Source organism: Molothrus aeneus, chromosome 13 (assembly GCF_037042795.1).
Source record: "Molothrus aeneus isolate 106 chromosome 13, BPBGC_Maene_1.0, whole genome shotgun sequence".
In the NCBI taxonomy this organism is placed as follows: Eukaryota; Metazoa; Chordata; class Aves; order Passeriformes; family Icteridae; genus Molothrus; species Molothrus aeneus.
This window is the reverse complement of record NC_089658.1, coordinates 6,679,931-6,693,890: the sequence shown is the minus strand read 5'-3', so window position 1 is coordinate 6,693,890 and position 13,960 is coordinate 6,679,931. Positions and strand designations below refer to the sequence as shown.

General features: G+C 38.9%; 1 protein-coding gene across 3 annotated transcripts in view; it reads left to right on the top strand.

Annotated features, from left to right (window-relative positions):
- AQP9 (aquaporin 9) overlaps positions 1-13,960 on the top strand; it is a 28,524-nt gene continuing 14,564 nt past the window's right edge. The window contains exons 1-3 of one of the 3 annotated variants that reach the window (XM_066558770.1): positions 1-95; positions 1,371-1,499; positions 12,216-12,342. In XM_066558770.1, coding sequence (XP_066414867.1) covers positions 1,398-1,499; positions 12,216-12,342 — 229 coding nt within the window. In that variant the 5' untranslated portion in view covers positions 1-95; positions 1,371-1,397. Of the gene's footprint in view, positions 96-1,216; positions 1,500-1,535; positions 1,644-12,215; positions 12,343-13,960 lie in introns of those variants that run through there. The other 2 variants (XM_066558771.1, XM_066558772.1) reach the window with 2 other exon arrangements.

Sequence of the window (13,960 nt, the reverse complement as noted above, 5' to 3'; positions counted from 1 at the left end):
ATCTGCTGCTGCATCAGCTCCGTGCTGCTCCACAGGGCAGCGCTTTCAGAACCACCTGAGGACACACTGGTGTTTGGATGCAGAGGTAGAGAAAGGTGAGTAAAAGGACACAGAAAAGCAGTTAAGGATGAAAACTGGGTGGTGGGGAGAACTGGAGGGTTAAGGGATGAAGCTGGGGGTGGTAAGTGCTGCAGGGAGCACACATCAGGACCTAGCTGGAGGCTAGGAGGAACACTGATGGGATAACAAGTGGCACATTTCCCTAACCCTGTAAGGCTCTGCCCTGTTTAGGACAAACTTCAGCTGCACTGAGCAGCTACAATACATGCCAAAATAATCTACCAGAACTGGGCTGAGGTTCTGGTGTCAAGCGAAACAGCAGAAAATAGTTGGAAATCAACCAGAGAGTGTCAAGTCTGTCTCACATCTGATAAAAATGTTCAAGATGCTGAAGGAATAAAGGTGTCATATTTTTTTTCTAGGAGGTGCAGTTCTTTGAGATATTTGGCAACTTCAAGTCTTAAGATCATGGAAAATAATATTATAATACTCTATATTATAGCACCCATGCACTTTTAAGCCAAACATACAGGAAATATATAGTAAATCAGTGCTTCACTTCCCTGTTCTGCCTTGTAGGGAGCCACTGGACCAAAGCAGATTTCATTAAATGTTCTTCATTTATTCTGCCTCATTGCTCTTTTGTAAACAGGGAAGTTCACTAGAGAGCAAGGCATTTAGTCCAAAAAGAGTATTGTGAGTGAATATGCAAATTCAACACATACCACCAAGGTAAGACTCCTCATTAGCCACTGAAATGTCTCAGAAGTTATGAGCTTTTGTGTGCAGGGTACAGCACAGCATTCTCCCAAGCATTCACTCTCTTTACAACTTCCCCTTAAAAAATTCTTTGACAACCAATAGTAGCATGGTTTAAATCCCAATCTAGGTCAGAGAGAAATTTGCAACTATATATTGGTTCCTTACTTTGTAGTTTATATTTTTACCTTTCTTTTTGACCAGGATGATAGAAACAACATTTTATTAATTCTTAGTAGAATTTTTTTAAAAAGTAATATAGGAAAGGTAATTATTAATCCATTCTGTAAGAAAAAAGAAGAAATCTGATTGTGAACTTACTGGTATTATCTAACCAGTATAAATAGAAGTGCACTCAGAGAAGGCACAGAATGACAAATCCATGATGAATTGTTAGGGCATGTTGAGTTGGTTCTGTCAATGCCTGCAGTCAGATGATTTCACTGGCTGTACAAGATGAAATCTCATATTTCAATGTTTAAGTAAAAGTGTCAAAGTTCAGCTGGAGCAGGGACGAATACAGAACAAATTTTGTGTGTATTTGTAACTAGGGCACCAGAGCAATAGAGGAAGCCAAAATGAGCCGGAAAAACAAAAGGAGTTTAAAGGAGAAATTTTCCTTGAAGAACAGCCTGGTTAAAGAAGCCCTGTCAGAGTTCCTGGGAACTTTTATACTGATAGTAAGTGTCAGCTGCTTTCTTTTCTTCCTACTAATCTAATGTTGGACAGTGCTTGTACGGGGACATGTACGTTTTCCCTGTACTGTGCCAGCAGCGAGGTTACAGCCTGAGCATGCACAGCCTGAATGAATTGCTCCTCTCACGGTAAGTTTGTAATTCCTTTCTTCACCCCATGTAATTATCACTGCCTATAAAAACCAGATTGTTTTATGTACTACAATTGTCTGATTGGCATTAGATTTCATCTAGGAGTGGAATTTCAGTGAAGGAGCATGCTCTGAACAATCCAGATATGCACAATGAATGTTGTTAATACTTTCCTGTTTTTTAAAAACTCAGCAGTTCATTTATGCACAGATTCTGTTTACATTAACAAACATATTGTACTGCATGTTTAGAAAATTTTAGTTGTTTTCCTGTGTAATATAGAAATTTAGCTTTATGATTTGACGCGAATTTACTGTGAGTTGCATTGCCAAACCTTCAGAGATTTTGTAAGTTTAAAATTTTTTGTTTTGTTTTTAACTGTACTACATAAATTACACATATATTGCTTGTTCCTACAGTACTGCTACAACTTAGATAAACAACCTAAATTTCCCTTTTTTTTTAACCCCAGATTTTTTTTATTTTTTTACCTAATTTTTTTGCGCAGTTTTTCTGTGCATTTTGCACTGGGACTGTGACTCACCAGGGGAGAGAGCAGGCTGTGTAGCAGAGCTAGAAGTCAAGCAACTAGACTATTTATGCCAAACTTTCTTTCTTTCTCCTTTTAGTCTGGACAAAGCAGTCTTGCTTATTGCTAAATATTTCATCATAGTGAAAGAAGGAAAAAAAAAGTAGCAGGCACAGTACTGACATAGGTTTTATAACTGTAACTATATTAGCTAAATTTCAAGTAAGTCATCTAAAAATTCCAGTAGCTCATAAAATACTGGAAATTATGGTCTTTACTACAGTTCAGCCAACTGAAGTGCACCGGCACTAAAATAACATTATTCTCAAATTTAATACCATCCATAAGATGTTATTACAGTAAGGAGCACATTTAGAAGCAAGGAGCACAGAGCACTTTACAAACATTAATGAATTAAATGTCACAACACCCTGGTAAGGAGGGGAAATGTCATTATCTTCATTTTGTATATTAGCAAACCTGATTACAGGAGCCTGCACAGGAAGCCTGTGGCAGAACTCTGAATATAACCCACATCACCTGACTTCCAGTACTCTGTGCTCACCACAAGATCCTCCCTCTCTTTCCATTAATAAAATTAAGCAAGAGAAGAAAACATATTAAAGTGCAGATTAGACAGCAAATGCTATTATTTAATATTATGCTGCACAAGGCTAGAAAGGAAATGTAAACCCAGATCCTATTTTCTAGTATATTCACCATATGAGTGTAGTAGAAAATGGTAGAAAATGTAGAAAGCTACAAAATTGTTGTTGACAATCTGAATTTCTCATTTCTCTTACCCTTTCTAGTTTCAGTCTTGGTTTAAAGAAGAAAGAGTCTCACCTGGATTAAACTGCAGTGTTCTCAGTGCTTGCATAGCTCAAGCTTGTGTTTAGACTGCACAAGTTAGCAGCACCAAGTGTTTATTGTGAAGAAACTGCCTTTTCTGCTGTTGTCTTAAGCTGCACAGGGGGAGTTTAGGTTACACATCAGGAAGAAATTCTTCACTGAAAGAGTGATTGGGCACTAGAATCACCTGCCCAGGGAGGTGGTGGAGTCACCATCCCTGCAGGTGTCTAAAAAAAGACTGCACATGGCACTCAGTGCCATGGTTTAGTTGTTGATGTGTTGTTAGTTGATAGGTTGGTCTTAATGATCTCAAAGGTCTTTTCCAATCTAGTTTGTTAAGTGATTCTATTTATTGCTGTTGCTTTTAAACTGTGTCAGCTAGTATTCACTTAAAGCACAGATAAATATTAAACCCTTAATTTAAATTGGAGCTAATGAAAGAGGCACCCTGGTGAGTCAGAGGACAGAAATCCTAGGAAAACAGCATGTATGCAAAAGAAGTTCTAGTACTAGGATAGTGTAAGAACTGTGTGTTAAAGCTGTTCCAAATGGAGAGGAGAGTTCACGGCCTACAGCACAGTTGATTCATGTCTTTGCTGAAAGCCACTTCAGGTTGCTGTGATGGGGTTTAGAAACTGTGGAGAGCACCTGTGCCAGGGAGTGAGGCTGAGCCAGCATTTCTGTTAGCCACAGGCTCTGTCTGGAAGCCAATGCTAACTGACCACACCCAAATCTGGGACTCACTGCTGGGAGTTAGCCGGGTGAAATTCTGTCCCTCCAAATCAGCTATTTCTAAATTTTCTAGAGAATAACATCAGAGGCCACGTACTAATAGGAGCCTAAACTACCATCTTTGGTAACTCTCAGTCTTGCAACATTGTTTTCCAAACAGGAAATCTAGAAAGTGGAATAACTCATCAAAGAAAAACCCAGCCTTCACCTCAGGGTGTGGCCTGCAATGTCGGACAGATTTGACACAACAAGCCTTGAGAAAGGCACTGGGCACAGAGTTTGGATAAAATCTCCTGGTCAGCCCTACTTAGCATGCTGCACTTTGCCTTGCAGCATGGACTCAGAGCACGTAGACAAAATTCTTTCCAGGTGAAAATTAAGTAGAAGGTGAGCTCCAGAATCACAGGAAATGTGCTGACCATTAATGGCTGCTCAATCCAGTGAATCAGACTGGAGATGTTCCAAGTAATCCCTCCTGAGAGATCCACAGGTTCTCAGGTGCTTACATTATACAACTTGATAATACAGGCACAGCCCACATGAGCCACGCTCTCTGCTTAGCAAAGCACCCAATTTTGGTAAGAAACATGAAACTCCAGGAGCCTGGAAGCATCCTGAGCTGGGAGAACACCTGCCCATTTGCACCACGGTGGCCAAGAGCCCAGCCTCAGACAGGCTCAGCCTTCTGCAGCTGGGCCTGGCCCAAAGGTCTCCCTTGAGGAAGAGCTCTCTAGGGAGGTTTGAGTTCTCCATCATGTTTCCTGGTTCAGTACATTTCCTCTTAGGACTTCTGTGAGTTAATCTGGGGACAACACCTGTGTGCTAGCACAAGAGAGTCAGGAAGCCATGCTGCATCAGATAGATGGTTTATGTGGCTTTTTAGAGAGTCTGGCTGGAACTCACCAATCCAACTGCCTCTCTGCTTTTAATCATGCCCCTCTCCATACTTCCTCTTTGGAACTTGACTGCATTGCTCTCAACCAAAATGGGATTTACTCTGACTTATGCCATTAAGTATATCTGAATTGAAACAGCTCCAAAAGGAGATGCCAAATAGGCCATGTGGCTTCCTTTAACAGCTACTGCTCACCTAACACAGTTTCTATTTCATTTTCACTCTCAAGAGCATCTTACTGAACAGAGTTTCCCAGAAAGGAGCTGCACAGGAGCCAGGATCTCCAGAGGCCAGAGCAGCATTCACTTCCTTGCTGAGACAAAACACAGGCTTCCATTTAGCATATAAACACAAGTGGGGAGTATATATGCTCCTAATATATAGTTATATATATATATTCCTATGTACATATTCCTATAAGCCTGGTCTCCAACTGGAGGTGGGGAGCCTCTGGCAACTCCCATTGAAGCAAATTTTTTTGTGTGCTTAGAGGATTCAAGACACAAGCATGAACTGAATACATGACAGCCCTGAAATAGAGCTAATGAGGAAGGCTATTTATCATCAAAATATTTTAGTTTTGTTTTCATATTCTGACCACTTCATTATTCAAGTTATCGCTCCTGCTCTGTTGCAGAGTTGAGTTGCTTCAGAGAAATCTTCAAGACTGGGATTACATAGATTTACTCAGATCATAAGATTAAAATTTAAACCATTTTTCTGTATCTACTTTTTGTGGCCCTACATTCTAGTGCACGTTAATTACAATACTGCAGGATAACATATATCCCTTATTCTAAACATGCATTAGAATTCTCATTACACGATGTTATTACATGAAAGCAAACATAGCTTTTGATCCTTCGCTCCTTAAAGAAGCGTTTAACATTTAACACAAAACCATTTAACACAAAACCATTAGACATTTTAAACAAAGATAAATTCCAAGTCCTAAATTTTTGTGAAAGGGAGAAATTTTTTTTGTATAGGATGAAATTACAGCAAGTTTTGTCTAAGATAAAAAATTAAATATCAGCACTTCCTAACAGCTTGCCTTGTTTGCCATCAGCAATGAATTTCCTGGAGTACAGAACCTTGTATAACTAGCTCTTAGTGAACTTAAGTTTGTCAAAGCTAGATAAGAGGGTATTAAAACTTATTTATAATTAGTATTTTGATATGTCACTCAGCTTTTAAAATATTACATAATGCTACAAATAACATGAGCCCTAGCAGTGTTTGCACCTAGAAGAGCAGCTCTTATGTCAGAGATCCATACATCTGTGTCTCTAGCAGCAAAAATATAGTACAACAATAAATAATAGATGCCACTCATGAATCTAATGTTACGTAGTTGCATATATTATGATGGCATTACATTTTGCTAATGATTCTGGTGAGGACATACAAACTCTTCTTTTTGAAACTATTAAATCAGCATTACAAACAGAAGACAAAGTGTTAACAAAGACCCTTAGTTGTACTGAGGTTAAGGAGATGTTCTTGCATACTGTTATTTTTATAATCTTACTATTATCAGAATCAGTTTTTTTCTAGACAGCCTTTCCATTTTAGAAGTCCTTCTTTAATTCAGCTGAATATTAAGCAGTGTGAAAAATTTGAAAGGAAGTTTAGCTAATTATTCTTTTACCCCAAAATATTTATAGCAGCAAAACATTCTGAAAAATCATGGGAATCTTTTGTTTTCTATCCAAACTTAGTTTTCCCAGTATATGACATTTCAAACTTTTAGGTGACTCAGATGTTGTGTTACATGAAAGCTTTGAAGAAAATTATCAGCATTTCTGCAACATCAGCCCCAGCATGTAACTCAACACTCACTGTTTAACCAAGAGGTTTCAGTAAGCTGAACTTAATTTCCCAAAACTTTTTTCTGTGGATACCCTTCTCCCCAGAAAGTTTCATGTATAGGACTGAAGCATAGGCACCTCTGCCTGAGACTTACAGAAGGACTTGCATCTTTCCAACATTCAACTGTGAGTCCAAAACTTGAATTTATGTTTTACAGACACAAATTTACAAGGTGTTCTTTCAAAAGTTTCACCAAATAAAAGAAAGGTAATAAAAGTAATAACTTTTTAAAGCTGTCATAAACAGTTGAAGAACAGAATAAAAGACAATAAATGTAGTTTGTGCTATGCAGTGAGTTTATATCTTTGATCTCAACAGTTCAATAAACCATTCTGGTTGAAAGTGAATTCTAGGGAGCTCTCCAATCCATGGTCCAGTTTAAAGGCAAATGTGACTCAGTTCCTCTAACCCATTCCTCCCAGGTTTCTTTACTGTTAAAAGCATTCATCTTCCTTTTTTTTTTTCCAACAGCAAACAGCTTAAGTTTTAATTACTCCTAACCATGTATCCCAAGGACACAGCCCCCCTGTTTCTGCAGCCAAAGGAAGGAGTAAAAGAAAAGGAACATGCACCCTTACACTCCAGGGAAAGGACAGAAAACCTCCTTTCTCAGAGTCTGCAATGCCCACTTGCACACTTTCTCAATGCTACAGTTCCCTGAGAGCTGGTGCAGAGAATGAACATATTTTAGAAGTTTAGATAGATTTAAAGCTTTTCACTTGGGGTAGGAAGCAAAGCATCACAGCTCAAGAACAAATGAGTAAGGTGGGAGGGAAGCAGCACCTGAACAGATTCATTTTCCCTTCAAGGCTGCTAGGTAAGATTTGGTTCCTTTGCCTGGCCTTTTCTTTCTAGCTCTGAGACAACAGGCAATGTTTCACTCCTGAAAGTTTGTGTCTGAATATTACATTTCATTTTCTTTCCTGAATTTCTAAAAATCATTAGGAAAATAAAAAGTCTTCAGTAAAGAAACTGACTCAAACCAGTTGCCCTCTGTAATCCAGGAAAGAAAAGCATTTAGCATTTCAGGATGGAGTGTGCAATATTAATCATAACAAAATACGAGAAAATGCAGACTTTTGCATTCTCTCTAGGTGATTTCAAACTTTTATTTGTCTCCTATTTCATATGGAAAATCAATAATAAAATTTAAAAGCATCAGTTTATATAACACAGCATAGTCTGTCCCTCAATATTTTCACTATTTTTTCCCCACAAATCAATTTGAACCTGATACTTATATGTTTTTAAAGCTTTATATACACAAATCATCCAAAGTTTTATTAAATTTACAATCATGTCTCCAAGTAGTAATGTCTCTTTCTGTCATTAGAAAATGTTTTCAAATTGGCAATAATTTTAAGGCTTATGTCTATACTATTTAATTAACTAAATGTAAGGGCTTGGGGATTTTTGCACCCCTTATTTATGAGATAGCAAGTCTGAAAAAAAATTAAAATCCATCTGAACCCAAGAGGATATTGGTTGTTTCCCAGAAGAACATCAGGAGAACGGATATAGTGACTTTTTATTGCTCTAAGCTTGATTAAATCATAACGTACAGAAATCCTCCCCACCCCACCAAAACATTTCATTAATGATAAAATAAGAGCTGTGACTGGTAAGCTCTATTTTTTATCTCACCTTTAAAAGTTTAAGTACTCTCTGATTTAATAAAATATAGCAAATGTTAAACATTTAATTGGATGACGACTGGTCTTTCCTGAAAGAGTTTTCCTATAACCTGAATTCTTGCAGAGCTAAGGCCCTGAATTTTAGAAGATCTAATATGTCTCTGTTTTTGTTGCTTTTAGCATTACTGTCCCTGTTGAAAGAATGTTTAGGAACCCTGTCTGAATTAAGATCCTATGTAATACACAGCAAAAATATATCTCAGTGCAGAGAAAGTTCTAATATTATAAAACATTTTATTATGAAATTCAATAGGTAAGTTCTTAAGCAGAATTGTTTTGTAAATGAAGGGTGGGGGAAATGAAAGTGAGTTCTGAAACACACTCCCTTAGAAAAGACACCACCAATTTAACACACCTCAAACTGAACAGCTTATTTACTGCTTTTATAAGTAGCTAATCCTATTTGGAAATATTAATGTTGGGTAGGGGAACTGCACAAGACTACAGTACAACATGAAGAATGCTGTGAAGTTTTCATAGGCACAGATCCCTACCTGCAAATACAGGGCAAACACAGCCACTATTTTTCTAGCACTTCATGACTGAAAGTGTGCAGTTCATAATTTTTTTTTTTGCACCTGCTGACTGTATTCCTTATAACACATTGAATTCCTGTACTCATGCACAGCATCATCAGCTGTGCAGCCATTGAGGCCACACTCTGCCTGCAGGGACACCTGTGGAACCCCCTGCAGGTGTCTCACCACAGCTGGAGCTGGGGATGAACAGAGTCCAGCACAGCTCATTCCCTGCACACTGCTCAAAACTCAGCTGCCTCTTTAATGTGACAGTCAGAGGGCCTGCCCATAAATGCACACCACTCCTAGGACTGGGTGATAAGAGAGGGGGCTTTTTTATATAAGTATTCTTTAAGATGTCTAAAATTTACTGGCCATGTAGAAAAATAGATTCCCTAAAATTGTGGTTTCAGATCTTGCAGAAAGCCTATTTACACTGAAAAAGGCTATTACAAGCATTTGGAAAAATCCTGAAAATAGTAAGATGGAGACAAAATGATCTTTAGTCTCTCTGATGAGTGGGATATAGAAAATCCTGCAAGCTTCTAGACAGTAACAGGACCTTAGACTCATTGAAGGCCAGTTGTTTTCCTTGTTATCCAAGACAAAAAGAATGATCTAATGGCCTATGAAGCAAGCTTTTTTGGTAGAGAAGGTTCAGACAGCTATTCCACACCCAAGCATGTTCTTCAGGGCAGTAATGATTTATGAACAAAAAAAAGTCAGTGCTGACAGTACTCCAGTAATTTTAAGCAGATCAGGCTACAGACAACTGCTAAGAGGAAAACCTGGCAACATAAGATAGACAAGATAAGATAAAGAGATCTGGCTATATTCTACATAAATTAAACTCCCATTTACTCCATGTGCTTCAATCAATGAGTGATGTGGGTGCAACTGATGGCTGAGCTTGGCATAAAATCTTAGAATATTTAATTACAACTCAGTGATCTAGTTGGTCTTAACTCAGTCAAGCAAAGACTTACAAGGTATTAAATTGCTCTTTGTGTAATTACATGATTAGGTGATAGTTTCCAGTTGCACCAACCTAACTACAGTAAGTATGAGGCAACTTTTCTCTCTCCTTCTTAAAAGGTCAGCACATGAGAGAGTATTACAGTGACACAGCTCAGACCTGCAGGCTCAGCTCCAGTTTTCCCATCCCTGGATGGGCACACACTGACTGTGCCTGCAGCAGCATTTAGTCATTGTGCATGAGCAGGTCCACTGCATGCAGCTGTGCTCCAGCTGGCTCACGTCTTTTCTCGGTAGAAGAGAGACTGGTTAGCACAGAAATGATGCATCTGTACTTGTGCATCTCCCTAAGACGTGCAGAGCAGGAGCTACAATGCAAGAGGACTACACAGCTGTTCTGTGTGACTCTCCTCAGTTCTGGTAATAAAGCAAGGGAAGCCACAGCCTCCCTCTGTTATTTCCTTCCCTTTTCTTGTGAATTTGTAGTTGATAAACATAGATGTTGTTACCTCCTATCCTTTTCTATAGCCATCTCCTCTACCCCGTTCTCTTTTTCATCATCCTTACCGAAAGAGGCAATGTCTTCAAAAGAAGTCTTCAAAAGAATGGCCTTTGAATCTGCAAAACGTTGCCTGTGCTATTTCAGAACACAAGGGCACACTATACTTGTAGATTGAGCTGGTTGCCTGAATTCAACTTGCACCCCAGTATGTGCAGGGGCCCAGAGCAGCCTACTGAGCTTGCTCTTCATCTGAGTCATATCTTCCCCAAAATCTTGCTTGGTCCAGTTTCTGGAATACTCCCTTTAAGAAGTCTGGAAAGTGATGACTAGAGTATGTTAATTCCACCTCCTCTAGATTCTTCTGAATTCCACCATACCCATTCTTTCCATATTAAACATATAAACACATTAGGAATTCTCATATGAAGTCTAGAAAAGATGTCATTTCAGCTGTGACCAACTCCACTGTATTTTATTTTGGTTTGCTGTCTGTGCATTTGTGCTGATCACATGCAGGGCAGGTGAGAGCAGGGCTAGTGCAAGCGTGCCTCGTGTTGCACAGCAGCTTGCACGGTGTCCTGGAGCTTTTAATTACACAGTCCAATAAACTGTGGCTATCTAACACCACCCTACCCTTACATAACCAGAGCTGCAACACTCTGGCACCAGTGAGTGTTTTGTTTGCTTACATGATTATGACCTCAGGCAAGAGCTGCACCTGGGCACATGACACAGTCTCGGGGCACTTAGAAACGCCGTCTGCATTCAAAAGCTGGTTAAGAGAGTAATTTTATTGAGAGCTTTTCTGTCACATTTTGGCATTAGCTAAAACCCTTGGGGAAATAATGGAAACAAAAGTATGATTTTCCTGTTTAAGTTGCATCTATTCTAGCAGGACTTGCTTGTTAAACCTTGATCACCAAATCATTTTGGTACAGTCTATTTCTAAGGCAAGGCAGATTTTCCCATTACTTTGCAGTTTCTGAAATCAATTACCTTGCAACTGAAAATAAACAATAAGGTTGCTCAACATATATCTACTCACATCCCAGAAATTGTATGATTCACATCACTTAGAGCAGCAGAGAAGCAAAAGTTTTCAGACTATAGAAATTATTTGAGAGCTTCCATTGAATATTGGCTCCTTGTTCAGCAGAGCACATAGGCATATATTGAAAAAGCAGATTTTCAAAGACACAGAAATGGATCAGCTAGTCTATCTCAAGCTACAAGGTTTTTGTCCCTTTGAATATCTTTCCTGTCATCTTTAATAGGCTCCAAACATATGCTTGAAGGGAAGCAGAGGCTTTTGAACTGAATAAACATCATCTTAAGCAAATATTTAAACCTGTTACTGAACTTTATTCTGAGGAGAGCCAACAAAAAAGTCCCAAACTAGTTTAAATCCATTTAGAATTCTTCAATGTGAATTATTTAGATATCTCCACTTCAGTTAATTGTTCAAGCTGCAGAGCCAGTGAAATATTTTGCTAGAGCAATATATGATATAAAGGCAGCATAATGATAACACACAATGTAAATACCAGAAAGTTGTCTCAATTCCTATTTCCAGCACTAAACATTAAAATATTTTTGAACTATCTTTCATAACTTTTACAATAAATTTTTCATCACTTATCACATCAGTCTGGAACTGAGAACTTACCTCACAGAATTAATTTCACTTGCAGATGGCAGAGTTTTGTTGAAGAAGCAGTGCAATCTTGTTGGGCTCCAAGTTCTGATGAGTATCCCCTCATTGTGCCTGAGAACAGTTTTCTGTGTGGAGAGAGGTCCTCATTAGCAGACATTCTTCCTTGTGACAGAGACAAGGAAAATAAAAAGCAAATGTGCATTGCAGCAAAGGCAGCAACATGACAAATTCTAGCACTGTTTCAGTATTCAAACAGCATTTGCAGCTATACCAGGAGAGCAGAAGTCACAACCAGTAACATTTGACAGGCACAGCTGTGAATTTACACTTGTGTTTCCAAACACAGGCTCTGGGCTGTGGGTGTGTGGGCCAGGCTGTGCTGAGCCGCGGGGCGCATGGAGGGCCCATGACGGTGTCGGTGGGCTTTGCCATGGCAGTCACCATAGCTGTCTACGTGTCCGGGGGCGTCTCTGGTAAGTGACTTTTTTCTTCTATAGCATTTATTGCTACAGTGCTAAGGCTCCCTTGTTAAAGGGCTTCCACTTCATGGTATAAACAATCATGAGTTAGCAACAGTAAGCACCCTTACAGCAGAGTCCACACCAGAGTTTTGCAATTAAACCTTGTGTGTTCTTATTTCCTTCTACTTTTTGTGTTTAACAAAATATCCCACCAAATTCTGCAGTCTGAAAACCTTGGCAGACCTCTGGCTTTTATGGAAAGTGTTCTATGTAAACCAGAAATCTGCTTGGTGTTGCTTTGAAAATCCTGTCAATAGAGATGATCCTGGGCAGAACAGGCACTGTGTTTAAAGAAATAACCACAAAGAGCAATCCAGCAGTCACCAGATAAAATGGTGGCCAGCTACACAGAAAGCAGAATGACCCACTAATGGGTATAATGAACAGGATTCACCTTACAGAGTGTGCAAGGCAATAGCAAGTCTGTTCCTGTCTGATTATTCACAGAAACGGCAGATCATAGAAAGCAGAAACAGCAGAAAGATTCAGTACCAGAGATACATTCAATGACACTGTCAGTGTCCTTTCCCCCTTATTTCTGCTGTAACACTTGCTCAAGCTGTATTGGTCAGGAATCTCTCTTTAGCTGGGGCTAAGTTACCTGGGCTAACTAACCGGTGTCCACAGGTGCCATATTGGAGGCTGCCTTGTCTCCTAGTTCAACCATTCAATTTGGCCAAACTAATATTGGAAATGTTAGCATAACTGCTTTTAACAATTAAACTCTTGCTTTAAAATAGAAAATGATGGGTTGTAAGAACAATGCTGTGCATGAAAATACACTATACTTTGTGTTGTATGCAAAGTTTATAGTAAACTTTAAAGCACATGGTGCCCTTGTACTCCAGGTCTCATAAAGGCATTTCTTACCCTTCATAAGGGGATCAAGTTGGTCTGGACAAATTTCTTTAGGTTTAATTAGGACATTAGAAATAGTTGCTGTAACAGAAATTACTGTGGCCATTTCTCTTCGCTTTACAAATTCTTTTACAGAGGCACCATGCAGAAGGTTTCCATTAGAAAGTCTCACATTAGAAAGTGCCCTAGGTTCTACAAAACAGGCAGTCTTGTCACTGTCATTGACACAAACCAGAACTGTTCCTTAATATCAGACAGAATTAATTCAGCAGCACATTCCTATTATCTGAACAACTTTTAACTACAGCTCTTGGTTTACATGGAGGCAGCTAAACTCTTCTAATGCAGATTCATGACAACAAACCTGTGAAGACCTGTCCTACATTTGCACCTCCAAGGGATATTCATCTCCATCATTATGTAGAAAATTAGAGTTCAATCCCAGCAGGGCAGAGCAGTTGCAGATGTTGCAGTATTGTGCTTCCTGTGTTTTTCCCATGACAAAGGATTCTGCATGCAGTGCATTTTCTCTGTGAAAAAATAGGAACAGATATTTCAACAGGCTGTTATTATCCAACACATGATTACTAGTGGACACTTCAGAATACAAGTTCCTATGTAGCATTTTTTAACAATTTCTGTGGCTCTTGGGTCAAATTCTCATGTTTAGGTGCTGCTAAAATATTTTTCATCAGTTCTTTATGTAATTGTA